Source organism: Rhincodon typus, unplaced genomic scaffold (assembly GCF_021869965.1).
Source record: "Rhincodon typus isolate 14 unplaced genomic scaffold, sRhiTyp1.1 hic_rhity00002713, whole genome shotgun sequence".
Taxonomy (NCBI): Eukaryota; Metazoa; Chordata; class Chondrichthyes; order Orectolobiformes; family Rhincodontidae; genus Rhincodon; species Rhincodon typus.
The window spans coordinates 7,964-25,000 of NW_025968351.1; the positions used below are offsets into that span (position 1 = coordinate 7,964).

The window sequence follows — 17,037 nt, forward strand, 5'->3', positions numbered from 1 at the left end:
AGATAATTCTCCTTTATGGGACTCAGATAAGGACTCTTGAGTCCACAGTTGATTCTCCTTTATGGGACGAATGAGGAGTCATGAGTTGTATGAACGTACAGGTATAAAAATTAGGAGCTGTGGACTACTTGGGACCTAAAGCCTTCTCCACCATTCAATAAGATCATGGTTGATTTGATTATTCCACATTCCCACCCACTCCCAATAATCTTTCACCTCTTGGTTATCAAAATTCTTCCTATGCCTCGAAAATATTCCACCACCTTTTGAGGAAGAGTTCTGAAGATTCACTACTTTCAGACCAAACCTTTTTCCTCATCTGTCTTAAAAGGGTGACCTCTTTTAAAGAGTGACTGTTAGTGCTACATTCTCCCACAGCAGGAATATCCTTTCTATATCCACCCTGCCTAGACCCTTCAGTCATTTTGTCTGTTTAAATCAAGTCATCTCTTTTGTTTTTGGAAACTCCAGTGGGTATTACCTACCCTTCCTCATTGACAAGGGCCAAAGGACAGGAAAGAGAATATTAATAAAGGGGCACTTTCACAGGCCATAACCAATGGCATGCTGCAAAGCTCACTTTTGGGGGCTTATTTATTCACAAGCAATAGTAGTGATATAGACAAAGAAACCAAGAGAAATCTACCCAGCTTTGCTATAATGCAAAACTAGATTGGAATGCAAGCTAAGAACAGGACACAAAGAAGCTTCAAAGGGATATGGACCAGTTAAGTGAACGGGTAATATGATGGCAAATGTGCTAAAGACGGGAAGATGAGAGGTTATTCACTTTGACAATAAACAGAAAATTAGATTTTTTTTTTAAAGTTACAAAATAAGTCTGAGATATTTACAGAGACTTGGATATACTCGTGTAAGGAATGAAGAAAGTTTTTTAGGTAGGTACAGCAAGCAATTGGCATGTTTATGTTTATAGCAAGGAGATTGGAGTGCAAGAATACGACTGTATAGTGCTTTGATGAGACCATTCCTGAGGTCTGGTGTGCTGTTTTAGTTTCCATATCCAAGGAAGAAGTAAGTCTAAGTACAAATAATACAAAAACACCTTGTACTGCAGACCTCCATTTGAAATAGCCATTCAGTCACAAAAGTATTTATTATCTCATACCATTTGCTTCTTGCCACTAAATTTGGATTCAACTCTCAAAACATCTTTTGGATTCCAATATGTTTTACCTATCTGATCTATTCTGTAAAATAAGACCTTCTCAAAAATGTTGTTAAAATCCATGGGGACAGTATCAGACACGCAACCTCAGTGGCCTTCTTTGTTAACCAGCTCAGAAACTTCAACTAATTAGTCAGACACAGTCTATTTTGAACTAAATTCATGTTGATTTCTTTTGATTAATACATGCCTTTTCAAATGATGGTTTATCCTGTCCCTCAGATTTATTTCCATTAATTTGCCAAGTTAGGTTGTCTGAGCTGAAATTACTTAGACAACTCTTTTGTTTTAGAAAAAGTACAATGGTCCTATAGTTCTTTGCCACTATGTGGGTAGCAGGGATGAATTGAAAATTATGTTTAGAAGTTCCGCTGTTTATTCCCTTTCTTTCCTTAGGAGACTGCAATTTCATTTCATCTGGGCCTGGAGAATTGTTTAATTTTAATGATGTCAATTACCTGAATATTTCTTCTCTCCCTATATTTGTTCCATCTAATATTTCACAAAGCTCTTAAACAACAATGCCTGCTTGGTCTCTAACTTCTTGTAAGCTAACATAAAGGTTGAAATTTTCCAAACTTAGACTTTCCTTGAAAGTCAAACCCTTTTTCAATTGTAAGTCCTATTACCATAGCAGTGGGTCAGCACAATCTTCTGGCATGGCTCCAAATAAAAGGGCACCTGTGTGATGGCTGTCCAGTTAGGGATTGCTAGTTGGTGGAGGAATGGGAGAGCAATTCAGCACACATTGATAGCAAGGTTGAATGGCAGCCTTCAAAATGTGCACACTGAGACTGTTTCTGATGTAAATGAAGTATGAGAGCTGGATAAAGTGGATGTGTGGATGGCTGGAGTCAACAGTAGCCACCTTCTCACCAATAGCCTTATGTGTTATTGCAGGATCGTAGAGTTGAAATTGAATTTATAAGCCTCAGTCTGCAGATAAACCAAGCTTTCTGACATTTACATTTGGTGAGCAGGTTGCATTTTAATACATCTAGACCCTGGCAATTATGATGCCCTCAGTCACTTTCACAATTTCCAATTGCCAAGGCCTAATTGTATCCTGCTAACCACAGACTTCCAATTTCTCTGCTCATTCCTTCCGCTGAACTTACTCCTATTCAACAACAACAACTGTAACTCAATGTACTTCTGATCAAAAGTTGTTGCTGTGGTTGCCCTGATGAGTTCTAGCTGTGCTTCCCTTTTTGTGGAATGTGATGTTTACATAAATAGGCCTCCCTCAATTCCTTTATTGGTACTTTGACTGTACCAGTGTTATTTCCTGCTTTTGCCTTGTACCAGAAAATTTAATTGACTTTGAATTCCAACCATCTCATAGCTTCACATGGTCCAAATCCAACTCTTCTTTTCTCTGTCTTTGTTTTTCGAGATAGCGATCCCAAAATTTTACACTATATACACTGAGCAACTCCCAAAGCCAGCTCAAATTCTTTTTACTTGTTCATCAGAAATGAATTATCACCAGCTAGGACAGCATTTATTACCCATCCCCAATGCCATTGGAGATGTTGGTGATAAGTTGCCTTACTGAACTTCTGTAGTTCTTGGGCTATAAAGATGATGCTGTTAGGAAGGAAGTTTTAGGATTTTGACCTAATTACAATGAAAGAACAGTCACAAGTGGCTTGGATAGGAATGTACAGGTGGTAATGTTCCCATGCATTTGCTTAACTTGTCCTTTTGGGTGCTGGAAGTTGGGGGTTTGGATAATGCTGTCGAAGCAGCATTACTGAGTTACAGCAGTGCTTCTTATAGATTGTACACAGTGCTGTCATTGTGCATCACTAGTGAGGGGACTAAATGTTGAAGTTGATAAGTGGGCTGCTATTCAAATGGACTGCTTTTCCTTGGATGACATTGAGCTTCTTGATGTTGGAGAAGCATCTAGACAAGTAGGGAGTATTCTATCACACTTCAGACTTGAATTTTATAGATGGTGGACAGGTACTGGGGAGACAGGTAGTGAGTTACTTGCCGCAGAGTCTCTGGCCTCTGACCTACTGTCATAGCCACAGTATTTATATGGCATGTCCAGTTTTGTTTCTCCTCTGGGATGTTGTAAGTGGGGGCTTCCATGATGGTAATGCCATTGATCCGCGAGGGGGCAATGATTGGTTCTTCCATGTCAGAAATTGTCTTTGCCTGGCACTTATGAGGCACAAATGATACTTACCACTTATCAACTCAAGCCTGGATGTTGTTCAGGTCTTGCTGCATATGAACAACGACTGCTTCAGTATCTGAGGAGTTGCAAACATTGTGCAATTATGAATGAGCATCCTCACTCCTGCCCTTATGACAGAAGAATGGTCATTGATGAAGCAGCTGAAGACATTTGTGTCTAGGACACTCTCATGAGAGACTCCTATAATGATATCCTAGGGATGAGATGGCTGAACTCTGAACAACCACACTCATCTCCATTTGTCCTAAGTATGACTTCAATAGCCAGAGAGCTTCCCTTTCAATAAGACCAGGAACTGACTGGTCTTTGTGGAACTCAGTTGAGCATCAGCATCGGCGAGCTGGTTAGTCCTTGGCAAATTTTGCTAAACAGCACTGTTGACAACCCCTTCGGTCACTTTGCAGATGGTTCATAGTAGGCTCACAGGGCAGTTATTGGCTGGGTTGGATTCAGCCTGCTTCTTGTGCACAGACATACCTGGGAACTTTTCAACATTGTCAGGTAGTTGCCAGTGTTGTAACTGCACTGGACCAACTTGGCAGGGTCACGGCTAGTTCCGGAGTACAGGTCTTCAGTAGTATTGATGGAACGTTGTCTGGGTTCATAGCCTTGTAGTAATCCAATGTCTCTGTCTGTTTCTTGTGTTACAACGCAGGGACAAATCAGACCAAGTCAGACTCATGATCATTGGATATTGCAACACAATGAAATATTCAATGATTCTCAAAATGTCCCAATTTTTCCTAACCAGATTTTAGGAATAACTGATATCAGAGACCAAGTTTATAGCTTGAACAGAAATTAATAATTTATTATTAATACTGTAATTTTAGCTAAGCAAAGTTAAACATCTAGGTAATCTAATTAATATTTATTATTTAAATCCAATCTTCTTTGATCGTAGTCCTCACTCAGACATAGACAGACAAACACAGTTAAGGGAAAATTTAAAAGAAGATAAGAGTTGTAACTGGCCGGTTCCCTTAACCAGTTTTGAACAATGATTGCTAAACCTTGATGCAGTCGTAGGAGTTCAAAGGCATGTGGGATTTTGCTTGAATTCCAAAGTCACCAGACTATGCAAACAGTTTCCACAGACCACTACAGACTTTTACTGACAGAGTGGGATTCCTTTCTCAGAACATTCAATTATTTGATACTGGATGATAATGAGAGAACAATGAAAACTCTGTCCAGTAGCTTTCATGGCTATCCTGCCTTCTGCTGAAATCCCAGCCAATGCAGTTCAATCCATGGTTTCTCTTGTTTTTTCAACATTTTCTTTGTTTGACTTTTGGGACTAGCCTCCCATTGATTGTCCTTTTAACATCTAAGAAACTGCCATTTCTTCACCATAATGCATCTCAGGTGCCAAAATGTCTACAGTGTTTTTGGAACAGTAATTAACCTGCAATTATCTTTCCAGGCTAGTTCCCATAAACAAAATAGTTGTTTGTTTTTTTTTAAGCAAACTTCTGTTCGAAGTTCAACTCTCAACTTCAACTCACAGTTCTAAAAGACATAAGCAAAGAAAAACAGTGATGGTCTCAACATTTGATATGTTGTGGAACGAACAAAACTAGTTGAAGACAGGCATCTCTGATGCTGGGGACTGCGGGAAGGCATTCTCCTTGTATCTGCGTGGGTTTTCTCCCACAGTCCAAAGATGTGCATGTTGGGTGGTATGGCTATGCTAAATTGCCCATAGTGTCCAAGGATGTGCAGGCTAGGTGGATTAGCCACGGGTGATGCAGGGTTACAGGGATAGTGTAGGTGATTGGGTCTGAGTGGGATGCTCTTCGGAGGGTCAGTGTGGACTTGATTGGCCGAATGGCCTTCTTCCACACTGTAGGGATTCTTTGGTTTTAAGAGGCGAAGATGGATCATCAACCTTCCACTGCTGGCTAAAGCTGGTTGCAAATACTCCAGCCCTGTACTCATGTACTTTGCTCCCCCATCATTGAGTGTGGGGTTATTTGTTGAGCCTCCACATGGTATAGTTGTTTCATTGCCCACCACCATTCATGACTGAACGCAGTAGGTTTGCAGACTTCAGATTTGATGTGTTGGTTGTGGGTTCACTTAGCTCTGTCTATTGCAAGCTGCTTCTCATTATTTGGAATGTAAGTAGTTCTGTGTTGCAGCTTCTCTAAATTGATACGTGGTGCTGATCCTGGCACATGCTCCTGCAACATTCATTATCAAATCTTTCTTGTTTTTTCTTTATTTCCTTTATTCTGAAATTATTCAAAATAGCAATTTTTTTTGTATTCCTACTGCAAAATACACGTGACAATAAAGTCAAAATCATTGAATCAATGCTGGGCTATGAGATTACCCATTGTGGTCAGATATATTTCTGCTGCTGGTGATGGCCCACAGTGCCTCATGGATGCCCAGTTTTGATTTGCTTGACCGATTCAAGCCCATTACAGTCAACATGGTGGTGGTGCCATCAATCAAGATAGAAGGTCTCCACAATGACCGAATGGTGGTCACTCCAACTGACAATAACTAGGAGCAGTAGGAAATTCAGCCACTTGAGCCTGCTCCACCAATTCAATATGATCACAGCCCACTCCCCATAATCCTTCAGCCCATTATTAATTAAAAATCTATCTCCACAAATATATTAAATGTCTTAGCATCCCTCACACTCTGATGTAGCAAATTCCACAGATTCACAACCCTTGTAGAAATAATTTCTCCTCATTTCCATTTTAAATCTGCTACTTTTTATTCTAAAACTATTACTTCTCATTCTAGATTGCCTCATAAGAGGAAATATCATCTCTACATCTACTTTGTGAATCCCCTTTGGCACGTTATATATCTCTATTAGATTTCTAAATGCTAGAGAGGATTAGTTGGAACTGCTCAGTCTCTCTTAATAAAACAAACCCCTTACCTCTGGAAATAAATCTACTGAATCTTCTTTGCATTGCCTCCAATGCAACTACATCTCTCCTCAAGTGGGGAACAAAACCATATGCAATACTCCAGGTGTGGTCTCACTAATGCCTTGTACAGTGGCAGAATCACTTGCTTACTTTTATATTCTAATCCTTTAGCAATAAATGCCAAAATTCTATTTGCCTTCCTTATTACCTGCTGTACCTAAATACGAGTTTTCTGTGGTTCATCCACGTGGACACCCAGATCACTCTGCACCAAAACAGTCTGAAGTTTCTCTCCATTTAGATGTTACCTTTCTATTCTTCCAACCAAATTGGATAATGTCACACTTATGGATGAAATCCATCTGCCAAATTTTGGCCCATTCTCCTACCCTATCCATGTTCTCTTGTACCTTTATTATTTCTTTACTGGAACTTGCTGTCCTCCTATTTTAGGGTTATCTGCAAATTTGGCTATAGTACCTTCTATCCCTGTACCCACATCATTGATGTAAATAGTTGGGGTCCTGAGGACTGAGCCCTGTGGCATCCCACTAGTTACATCTTGCCAACTAGAAAAAGATCCATTTATCTGAATTCTGCTTTCTGTTGGTTAGCCAGCCTTCTATCCAAACTAATAAATTACCCCTAACCCCATGAGGTAAAATCACATGTATGAACCTTTTGTGTGGCACCTTATCAAATGGCTTCTGGAAATCCAGATATGCTGCATCTGCAGAATACCCTGCTTGTATCATTTTCGAAGAAGTCTAACAAATTAGTCAAACATGATTTACCCTTATAAAACTATGTTGATGCTAATGGATTGCATTTCGGCTTTCAAAATTTCCTGTTACTACTTGCTATATAATGGATTTTAATACTCCCCCAATGACAGATAATAAACTGACATCATGGTACCTTTTCTGGATTACTAATTAAGTGATATTACCACTAAATCTCCACTACCCTTGGTTATTATTAAAATTATGGTTAAATATGAGGCACACTGCCTTAAATATTAATCAACCAACTACTTTCCTCTATTAAAATTAAAGGGAAAACTGGAGGCAAGTTTAAATCATGTTTAATATTCCACTGAACTCCAGTGCATTCAATTCCAAAAGTTAACTTTTCCCCATGCTCCTGGAGCATCCTTAAAATAACATTTAACTCAGAGAAAATGCTAGCCGACCAGCTCAATATTTTAGTGTGAGGTGTAGTAATTTTGACAATAAAACCAATCCTTTATTCATAACTAAGATCACCAGTATGATAGCTTTTTTTTTAGAAAATGAGATTAATTGTGAAATCTGTAGAAAAACAAGGATAAGAAGATAATTGATGAAATTCAAAAATTAGTTAGCAAGTATTAACCTATTTTCATTTTATTGCAGAGGGCATTAGTTTTATGCAGTGAATAATTTACTGTAGTACAAATTACTGCTTTAAAGTGACTATGCTTATCACCAAATCGATGCATTGATTCCACCTCAGAAGCAGGATCTGGTGCCATTCAGATTTTTACTGGAGTTGTACTTCCTTTCACGGTTTTCTTCAAGTGATGATAATTAGGCAAGATTTTCATCAGGAAGTCTAGCTGCAGAGTTTGTGGCTGTAATTAAAAAGATTATAAACCAATTGAAGAGGCGTTCAAGCACAGGGTAACAACTTTAAAACTTTCATACTGTCAACTTTATCATTAAGCAGTGGCAAGATTTTATTTAAAGAACAAAAGTTATTAAATTGTAACTGTTCATTCTTTTCTCTCACGTTGGTGGAATTAAGTAATAGAAAACTTTGCCACATTTCATCCAGATTATAATATTAAGCTGTTAAACAGCATGTGTCAAATGCAAAACAGCTATCTTGACTGCTGTAACATTGGTAAAGATTCTCTTAGTGAATATTCCTCATATAATTGTGACCATCATTTATGACTACCCGACTCCAATGTTTCAAACTGTTCATCAGCACCAATAAGCTGAGGAATTAAGCAAGTGTTTCGCAAGAATGCAAGCAGAAAGCCTGCTCTGCCATTAAATAAGGTCATGACTTAGAGTTCGCGTTAAAGCTATTTTCCCAAAAACCCAAAATTTCCTTTCAATTTTTTGTCTTTAATTTGACCATAGACTAGATCTTAAGGTAAACTCAGCAGTATTTTTAAGACATTTAAATATTTAAGTTTGTATCTGCATTTAAGTAAAACAGCTTGTACCTTGCAAAAGAAACTTCAAGAATTCCAACATCATCTTTATTTACTAGAAGAAGGAAATATATCTGATTTCATCACTAACAGTCATCATTACAATACAGCTGAAGAGGCATCATATGAACTGAAGAGGACTGTTATGTTCAGAGGCCTCATGGTAAGGAAAGCAGTGATTTTTCAAAGGTTAGAAAACTGCAGACCAAGATTTAAGTCGTAGAAAGGTTAAGGTGGGATGAAGTCACCTATGCTAAGGGCTGAAATTTTTATGATGGAGAAGATATGCAATTGAAAACTGAACTAGAGAAAACAGGCCAGTGACCAGAGGTCACAGTTTCAAAATTATTGCTAAAATATCTAGAGGGAAGATGAGAAATTTATTCATTCAGTTATTGGAATCTTGAATGCTTTACCTGAAAAGGTGGAAGAATCATTCATCCCATGAATAACTTTTTAAAAGGGAATTCAGCAGGCACTTAAAGATGAAATGTTTATGGAGGTATGAACAAGAGAGAGGGATGCAAGACTAAAGCATGCCTGCTCTTTCAAAGAACCAACACAGGCATAACAGGCTGAATGCTCACTCTTTGAACTGAGTGTTTACATGCCTTCACTCCTTTGGCATCATTCAAAGCAGAATAGTACATATTCAATGCAAAAGATTTTCCATATTGTTCAGCAGAAGTATATATCACCATTCAGAAACTCCTGCCATCTGAACAAATACCTGATAAGATTAGAATGAGCACAGTGGCCTAACAGCTGTAGTTTTTGACTAGAAACTCAAAAGGTTAGGAATTTACATTGCACCATGGCAAACTGTGAAAATCAGTTCAATGTATTTGATGATGTGTGACCATAAGAGCTACTAAATTATCATAATACAATTTGTTTACTTGTCCTTCTGAGAAGGGACCTTGCTATCCTTTCCCTGTCTAGTCTAAAGGTAACTCCAATTTCACATTGTGGTCAATTTAACGACCTCCAGGGTGAACAATAAGTACAGATCTGCTGGTGTTGCAATGTCCCCACAACAAATAAAATTTAAAATGCATATCTTTGTGTCTAAATCAATTCACAACTTGGTCTCTTCCTTATCTCTAAGTTCCTTAAACTCTACAACCTTCAAAGATCTCTAGCCTCTTGTGCATCTGCATTTCCAGCACCTCTCATGCCTTCAACTGCCCAACCCCCAAGCTGTGGAATTTCCTCCCTAAACTATTCCAATATTTCTTCAGCTCTCACCCTGCCTTTATGATCTCCTTAAAATTTATTTTTTGATTAAGCATGGTCACTTGTCCTAATAGTTTTCTGTGATTTGGTGCCAAATGTTGTTTGATTATGGTCCTGTGAAGCATCTTGGAAAGTCCCACAATGTTAAATAAACTGTGGTTGGTTCGCTCGCCGAGCTGGTTCATTAGTTCGCAGACGGTTCATTATCCTGCTGGTAACATCATCAAGTCTATTTAGTCTAAAGCACCTCGTCAGCAAGTCACCCCACTCCATCTACAGTCCAGGAGTTCCTCAATTCCCTCAAAGACGTAAGAATAGATGAGGACGAGACCATGGTGTCCTTTGACGTTACCGCCCTATTCACATCGATTGACATACCACTGCATAGCAAGAGAACCACTGGCAACACTTCAGAAAGAACAAGACCCGAGTGACACTATCTCCACAAACAACATGCTAAAGTTACTGCACCTATGCTCACGATCCACTTTACCTTTAATGGCAAAATCTATGAACAAATCAACGGGACACCCATGGGGTCACCTATCTCAGGACTAATAGCAGAAGCGGTGATGCAGAGACTTGAAAGCGTAGCCCTTCCACAGATCCAACCTAAACTATGGATCCAATACGTGGACGACAGTTTCGTCATCAAATGGACTAGAGGAGGCACACCAACTTATAAACAACAGTCTCACCGGCATCAAATTCATCAAGAATGAACAGCTCCCATTCCTGGACGTCATGGTAGAAGACAGGGCCAATGGGGAATTTCTGATAAAGGTACACAGAAAGGCCACACACATGGATCCAGTCCTGAATTTCAATAGCAACCACCCCCGACACCCACAAACGGAGTTGCGTAAAAACACTATTTAAACAAGCAACAGCACACTGCAGCAACCCAGAACTACGGCAAAACGAAGAAGAATACCTTTACCAAGTATTTAAGGAAAACGGATACCCAAACAGCTGGGTCCAACGATGGCTATCACACAAACAGCAACAGGAAGATACAGTATGCCCTGACTCGTCACATTACCATACATCAAGAACATATCCAAACTGACCACAACTGACCACTGGGCATCAGAGTGGCACACAAACCTATGTCAACCGTGTGCCAACTTGAACTAAAAACTCCTTACCCACTATGGACAGAACCAATGTGATGTACAAGATCCCATGCAAAGACTGCGACAAACATTACATTGGACAGACAGGAAGGAAACTGGCCACAAGAATACTTGAACACCAACTAGCAACAAAAAGACATGACCCCACTCGTCTCCATTCATACGGATAAGGGGAACCACCTGGGACAACATCAGGATCCTAGGACAGGCCAAACAGAGACAAGTATGGGAATTTCTACAGCCTTGGTTCTCCACCAAGAAGGCCATAAGTAAATACGTAGAATTAGACCCTACATATACACCACTGAAGAAAAACCGGAAATGAGGTAACCAATTCCAACAGACCCCAGAGTTTAAATACCAGGCGGGAAAACAATAGGACTTTATCGGAGGCTGCACTGATGATGTTATCCGGCAGGGTAATGAAACGTCTGCGAACTAATGAACCAGCTCAGCGAGCAAACCAACCACAGCATCCACAACCTGAGCTACAAATCTACTCAAGAACCTTAGTTAAATAAAGTATATAAATGCAAGTTGTCATTGTAAATTTTCATAATTTTCCATTGAATTTCTATTCCTCAATGTGCAGATCTTACCTGTGGCCGTTCTGACTGCACTCTCCGCATACAGTCTACCCCATAGATAACAGTGTTCTCAGGAATAACTTCACAGGAGTTTACTTGACAACATGCTCCAATAATACAGCCACTTGTTAGGATCACATTTCTACCTATAAATGCTGAGACAGAAAAATGACAAATTACTAATGTCTTAAAGAATAAAAGCTGTGGATCAAATAAACCCTCACAGAAGTCTTAATGCATAGTATAATTAACATTTATTTACTCAAGAAAAATATAATCAATGTAACATAATCTACCCCAGGATTATGTTCTAGAGTCTTTCTAACACAATGTTTTGATTAAACCTTAGAGGAAGGTGTATAATAAGGGAGGTGCCTTGCAGAGTACATAAAGATTATAGTGATTTCCTGCATGCTGCACAACATCTCCAACATGAAATGATAGCCTTTGCCATCAGTTACATTGTAGGCAGCTGCAGAGCTGGAGAAAAGTGAAAAGATGAAGAGGAGGAAGGAATGAGGCAACCTCTGTGGTTATGTTGGCTATAAAGAGCTCATCTAACTTTGATACCGTTAACTACAACACCAACTCCTCATTCACTGACTGTCAGCAACATGGTAAGAAAGATGTAGACAAAGGTCTGGATGGTCACAATATAAAAAACAGCTAGTGTAAGGTAAACCCTTGTGGGAGAGAGGGATGTCTGCCTAATGACTGCCATACAAAAGGTGGTGATGTTGTTATTACAGTTGAATGCCTGACCCTGTGCAAGCCGAATTGTGGGTGTGAGGCTTGCAGCAATACGTGTGATAAAACGATGGGGTTATACAGAATTGAGCAATGTCTGATGCTAATTCTACAATTGAGAGCATATGGCACTTCAGTGCCCATTCACTGATCTTGATCACTCCTAAGGTCATTAAATTTCGTGTTGCATTGTGTCCAAAGTCCTTGGTTGTCATTTACCTGCACATCTGTCTGCCTCCATAGTCTATGTGTTTCTGGAAAGCCTCCTCCTACTGGTACAAGGTAACTCTCTTTCTTTCCACCTATTTCAACAAGGCCTTCAATGTACTGTCAGAAATATTGAAACTACTTTCCCATGTTGGCCCATTCTTAATGCTTCCCAATTCATTGTTCCCTGTATGACTGCTGGCCCCTGCTTCAGCCACTATGTACTGCCACTTTAATAAGTGCAAGCTAGTTTTAAAGGCGTGCTTGCCATTCATATAGGCTCCTGTGAAAACAAATCAGCATGCCATACTAGGTAAATGCTAAAATCATTGAAGTCAACAGGCAACCTGCACTGAAATCAAAAGGGACTGGTAATTCAGATACTACATGCCCTTTGCCCCTTTTCAACGGCTATAAAATTAGCTCCCTGGTGTCTGCATGTGTAGTAGCTCCCTTTAATGTTTTCAAATTTTGTACCAACAAAACTGCAAAGGAGTGTCAAGGGAACGGGAACAGTTTCAAGTAATGTAGAAGGAACAATCTGATAATACCTAATCCTTTCCATGGTTACCACCACAGTAATTCAGAGGTCTTCATGATGTTAAATTTAACATTAAGAAAATCCACAATTTGCAGAATTTTCTGCTCAAAAGCAAGATAAATAGGTCACATAAGAAACATTCCCTGTTTTTAATTTTTCTTTAAAGAACAAGTGATAGTGATAAAAAGGCAACCATTTAGTTCAGTCACTGTCACCATTCTATATATTCCCCTGGCTGATTTAAAACTCAAATTCACTGATCTGCTTTTGATCCATATCAATATGCATGGCTAACACTTAGATCCACTTAGCTTAGTCTTCTAACAGATGTGTGCGCGCATATTTACTTATGCGCATGCAAGATGTTCTGCTGCGACAGATCAGCAGACTAATCAGATGTATAGGCCTAGTCATTCTTGGTAAGTGAACATTCCCATCAATGCTGACTTCTACTGATCTCTTAATTATCTGTAAAAATCTTGGAGATAATTGAAAACAAGAAGAACACAAATTTAATTATTCAAATAATAGATATTCCTGTAACTACCAACAAATCATATAAGAAACTTTTGGAACAGCAAGTTTCAGCCAAAGGATACAGAACTTTTCAAACAACTTACCTTTAGATTCTATTACATTGTTATCTCCAATCTTCAAAGCTTCAAAACCTGATGAGTTTAGTTAAAGAAAGCTAATTTTCTCTTCCTAGATGACATGTCAGCCTGAGAGAAAAGTCCTCAGTATCTTAGTAGTATTGGTCCCAGCTTTTCTGTCCCTTCCACCAGTTCTGAGAGATAGGTATAATTTTAGTAAGCAGCTGCTGCCATGATGTGAGATAATTCAATCATAGATGGTAAACTGGAAATGATGACATAATTTGAAGAAACAGGCTCTAAAACGAAAACAAAGTTCGAATAAAAGTACATTAAGCAGGATGACGTAAAACCAAAGACTACCTGTATAGAGTGAGAAGAGTGAGGAGATACATTTTGGTAGAAGGGGAAGGGAGAGGCAATACACACTTAATAGCGAAGTTCTAAATGGTTTATAGGCAAAGAGGAGCCTAAGTGCATGAGGATAGATCATTGAAATTGCAGCCCTTATTGAGAATATAGACAGAAAAATGATTTGACATCTTGGACTTCATTGATGCACAGAAATAAAAGTGGTCAAGTCAAACTAAATCTTTAATTGTGATCTAAACAGAACGAGAGTAATGTATTTTGTCCACTTCTGGTCATCACACTTTCGGAAGGGTTTGAGGGTCCTTGAAAGGGTGTGCAAGGGATTTACCAGAATGCCCTGGTGACGTGAGGATTTTGACCAGAAGGTTAGGGGGTTGGTGAAGCAGGGGTTATTCTCCTTAGAACAAGCAAGATAGAGGGAAGATTTGATAGATGTACAAGAGTATGAGTGATTTGGATAAGGTTGCAAGTAAAAGCTGTTTCCATTAGTTAATGGTTCTAGATTTAGGGTATGATATGTAAAATATTTTGGGCAAGAGAAGCAGAGGGAATGCAAGGAAAATTTGTCATAACGAGGTGACCTGGAACTCAGTGCCCATAAGGGTGGTGAAAGCAGAGACAATTAATTTCAGAAGAAACTGATAAGGCACTTAAGGGAAATAAACTTGTAGAGCTACAGATAGGATATAGGAATAGAATGGGTTGGTTTGCTCCAGGGAAAGCCAATAGAGAGTTGATGGGTTAATTGGTCTTCCTGTGTCATAAATGACTGTATATACAGTGAAGCTAGATACAAAAGGAAAGAGATTGCCGATAGGGTGAGATAAGGTGGAAGGTGCTCAGATGGTCAATAACACCTAAATAGACAGTTGGCCAGAACTCATTCTCTATCCTTGCTACAGAACATTTCCTCCTCTGCAAATCAAACCCCAACCCTCTCCCTTACAAATGCCTGAGGCTGAACCACACTCTTTGCAACCTTCATGTCACAGCTGATCAAAATTAGCTTCCAAACACATTTGTACCATCACTAGGATATTTCCAAATTTGGAAATTTCAAGTTTCCATGCTGTATGACTGTGACTTAATTTCTTCAGAGATGAATTACTGCTAGACATCTTAAAAAAAAAAATTGTTTCTTCGTCTTTCTCAATTCAACTGTTATCAAACAAAGTGACCACACTGCCACTTCAGCCCATTCCGCCATTCATTAAAATTATTTGATAAGGTTATCACCTTAACTCCACATTCTTGCACTGCATCCTTAGCTGTTTTCTGTGCACCATTTGAGATGGAATTCAGCGTTTTAACTGATAATATTTATACTGCTCATAAGCAATCAGCTCAATTGTTAGCTGTCATATAGTTACAATCATAGAGATGTAGAGCATGAGAATAGATACTTCACTCAAACTCGTCCATGCCGACCAGATAGCCCGAATGATTCTAGTCCCATTTGCTGACATTTGATCCATATCCCTCTAAACCCTTCCTACTCGCATATGCGTCAAGATGCCTTTGAATGTTGTAATTTTACCAGCCTCCACCACTTCCTTTGTTTGCTTATTCCATACATGCACCATCTGCCTGAAGAAGTCACCCCTTAGTTTCCTTTTAAATCCTCCCTTTCTCACCTTAAACTTATGCTCTCTAGTTTTGGATTCCTTACCCTGGGGAAAAGATCTTGGCTATTCACTCTATCCACACCCCTCATGATTTTATTAGCCTCTATAAGCTCTTCCCCCTCAGCCTCCGATGCTCCAGGGTAATAGCCTCAGCCAATTCAGCCTCTCCTTATAGCTTAAGCCCTCCTATCCTGGAAACATCATTGTAAATCTTTTCTGAACCCTTTCAAGTTTCACAACATCTTTCCTACAGCAGGAAGACCAGAACTGAATGCATTATTCTGTAAGTAGCCTAATGTCCTGTACAGCTGCAACATAACCTCCCAGCTGCAATACTCAATGCACTGACCAATAGAGGCTAGCATACCAAAAGCTGCCTTCACTAACCGGTCTACCTGCAATTCCACTTTCAAGAAACTATGAACCTGCACATCAAGGTCTCTCTATTCGCAACACTCCCCAGGACCTTACCATTAAGTGTATAAGTGCTGTCCTGATTTGCCTTTTCAAAATGCAGATCTCACATTTATCTACATTTAACTCCATCTCCTTGAGACCTCTTACAAATTTGCTTCTCAGTTTCCTGCTGACTAATGGGAGGTCTACACTACAATCCCAATAAGGTGATCATCCCTTCATTTCTCAGTTCCAATCAAATAACTTCACTGGACGTACTCCCTGGAATATCCTCCCTAAGTACAGCCATAATTGTTTGCTCAGTTTGCACCTCGCCATATGCCCTGGTATGCCACTCACTCTTTGGCTCACAGGAACCTGCTATGCAAATGCCTATGGGCGTGTCAGACATTTAATAGACTGCTAGTGTTGCTTACTCACTGTTATAAGTGAAATCAAGCCTGAAAGGACAGTTGCATTTCCCTATTTTTCAAACAGCTTTTTCTTTAAAGAATTATCCTTTTGCCTGAAGATAAATTAAGCCTTTTTAAAACCATAGGCATTTCTTTAATTTAGCACATCTACATATTTACTTTTAAATAATGCTTGTACTTACTGACACCAAGGAGCATGCACATTATCAATGGTATGTCCTATAAATATAGTGATAAATTTTACAAATATCAATCGCTGATAACTTAAATGAAACAGTATTTCTACTTTGTTTTTAACTTTATATTAAGCCACAGAAATAAAGTAAATCAATAATTTTCAAAAACTGGCTTCAAAATATGTGCAAGGGCAGTCGGAACTACTTGGCAGTGTCTTTCTTAAATTCATTAGAGTATCTTAATAAACCAGTATATTGAGAGATTTTACAGTGGCCATAAAATGAAAAATAAATGTATTTATTTTAATATTCAATAGTTGTTTAATATTGTATGCATGTGTGTGCGCATGCATGTGATGTGTTGGTGTCAGCAGTACAGATTCCCTAATTAAACTGCTTTAAAACTTCAAAGGATGCCAGTGACCACTTTATCTCATTGGAAGAAAATAAAAATTGGGTTGTCAATAACAGTGACTTTACAGC

At 39.0% G+C, this 17,037-nt stretch overlaps 1 protein-coding gene across 1 annotated transcript; it reads right to left on the bottom strand.

The window, feature by feature from the left end:
* Positions 1-7,369: 7,369 nt before the first annotated feature.
* LOC109918928 (dynactin subunit 6-like) lies at positions 7,370-13,626 on the bottom strand (the record flags this gene model as incomplete). The annotated part of the gene is made up of 3 exons (XM_048593367.1): positions 7,370-7,913; positions 11,476-11,618; positions 13,579-13,626. Coding segments are annotated over 3 exons (290 nt in total), but the record flags the coding sequence as incomplete, so codon positions are not given.
* Between the last annotated feature and the right edge of the window lie 3,411 nt (positions 13,627-17,037).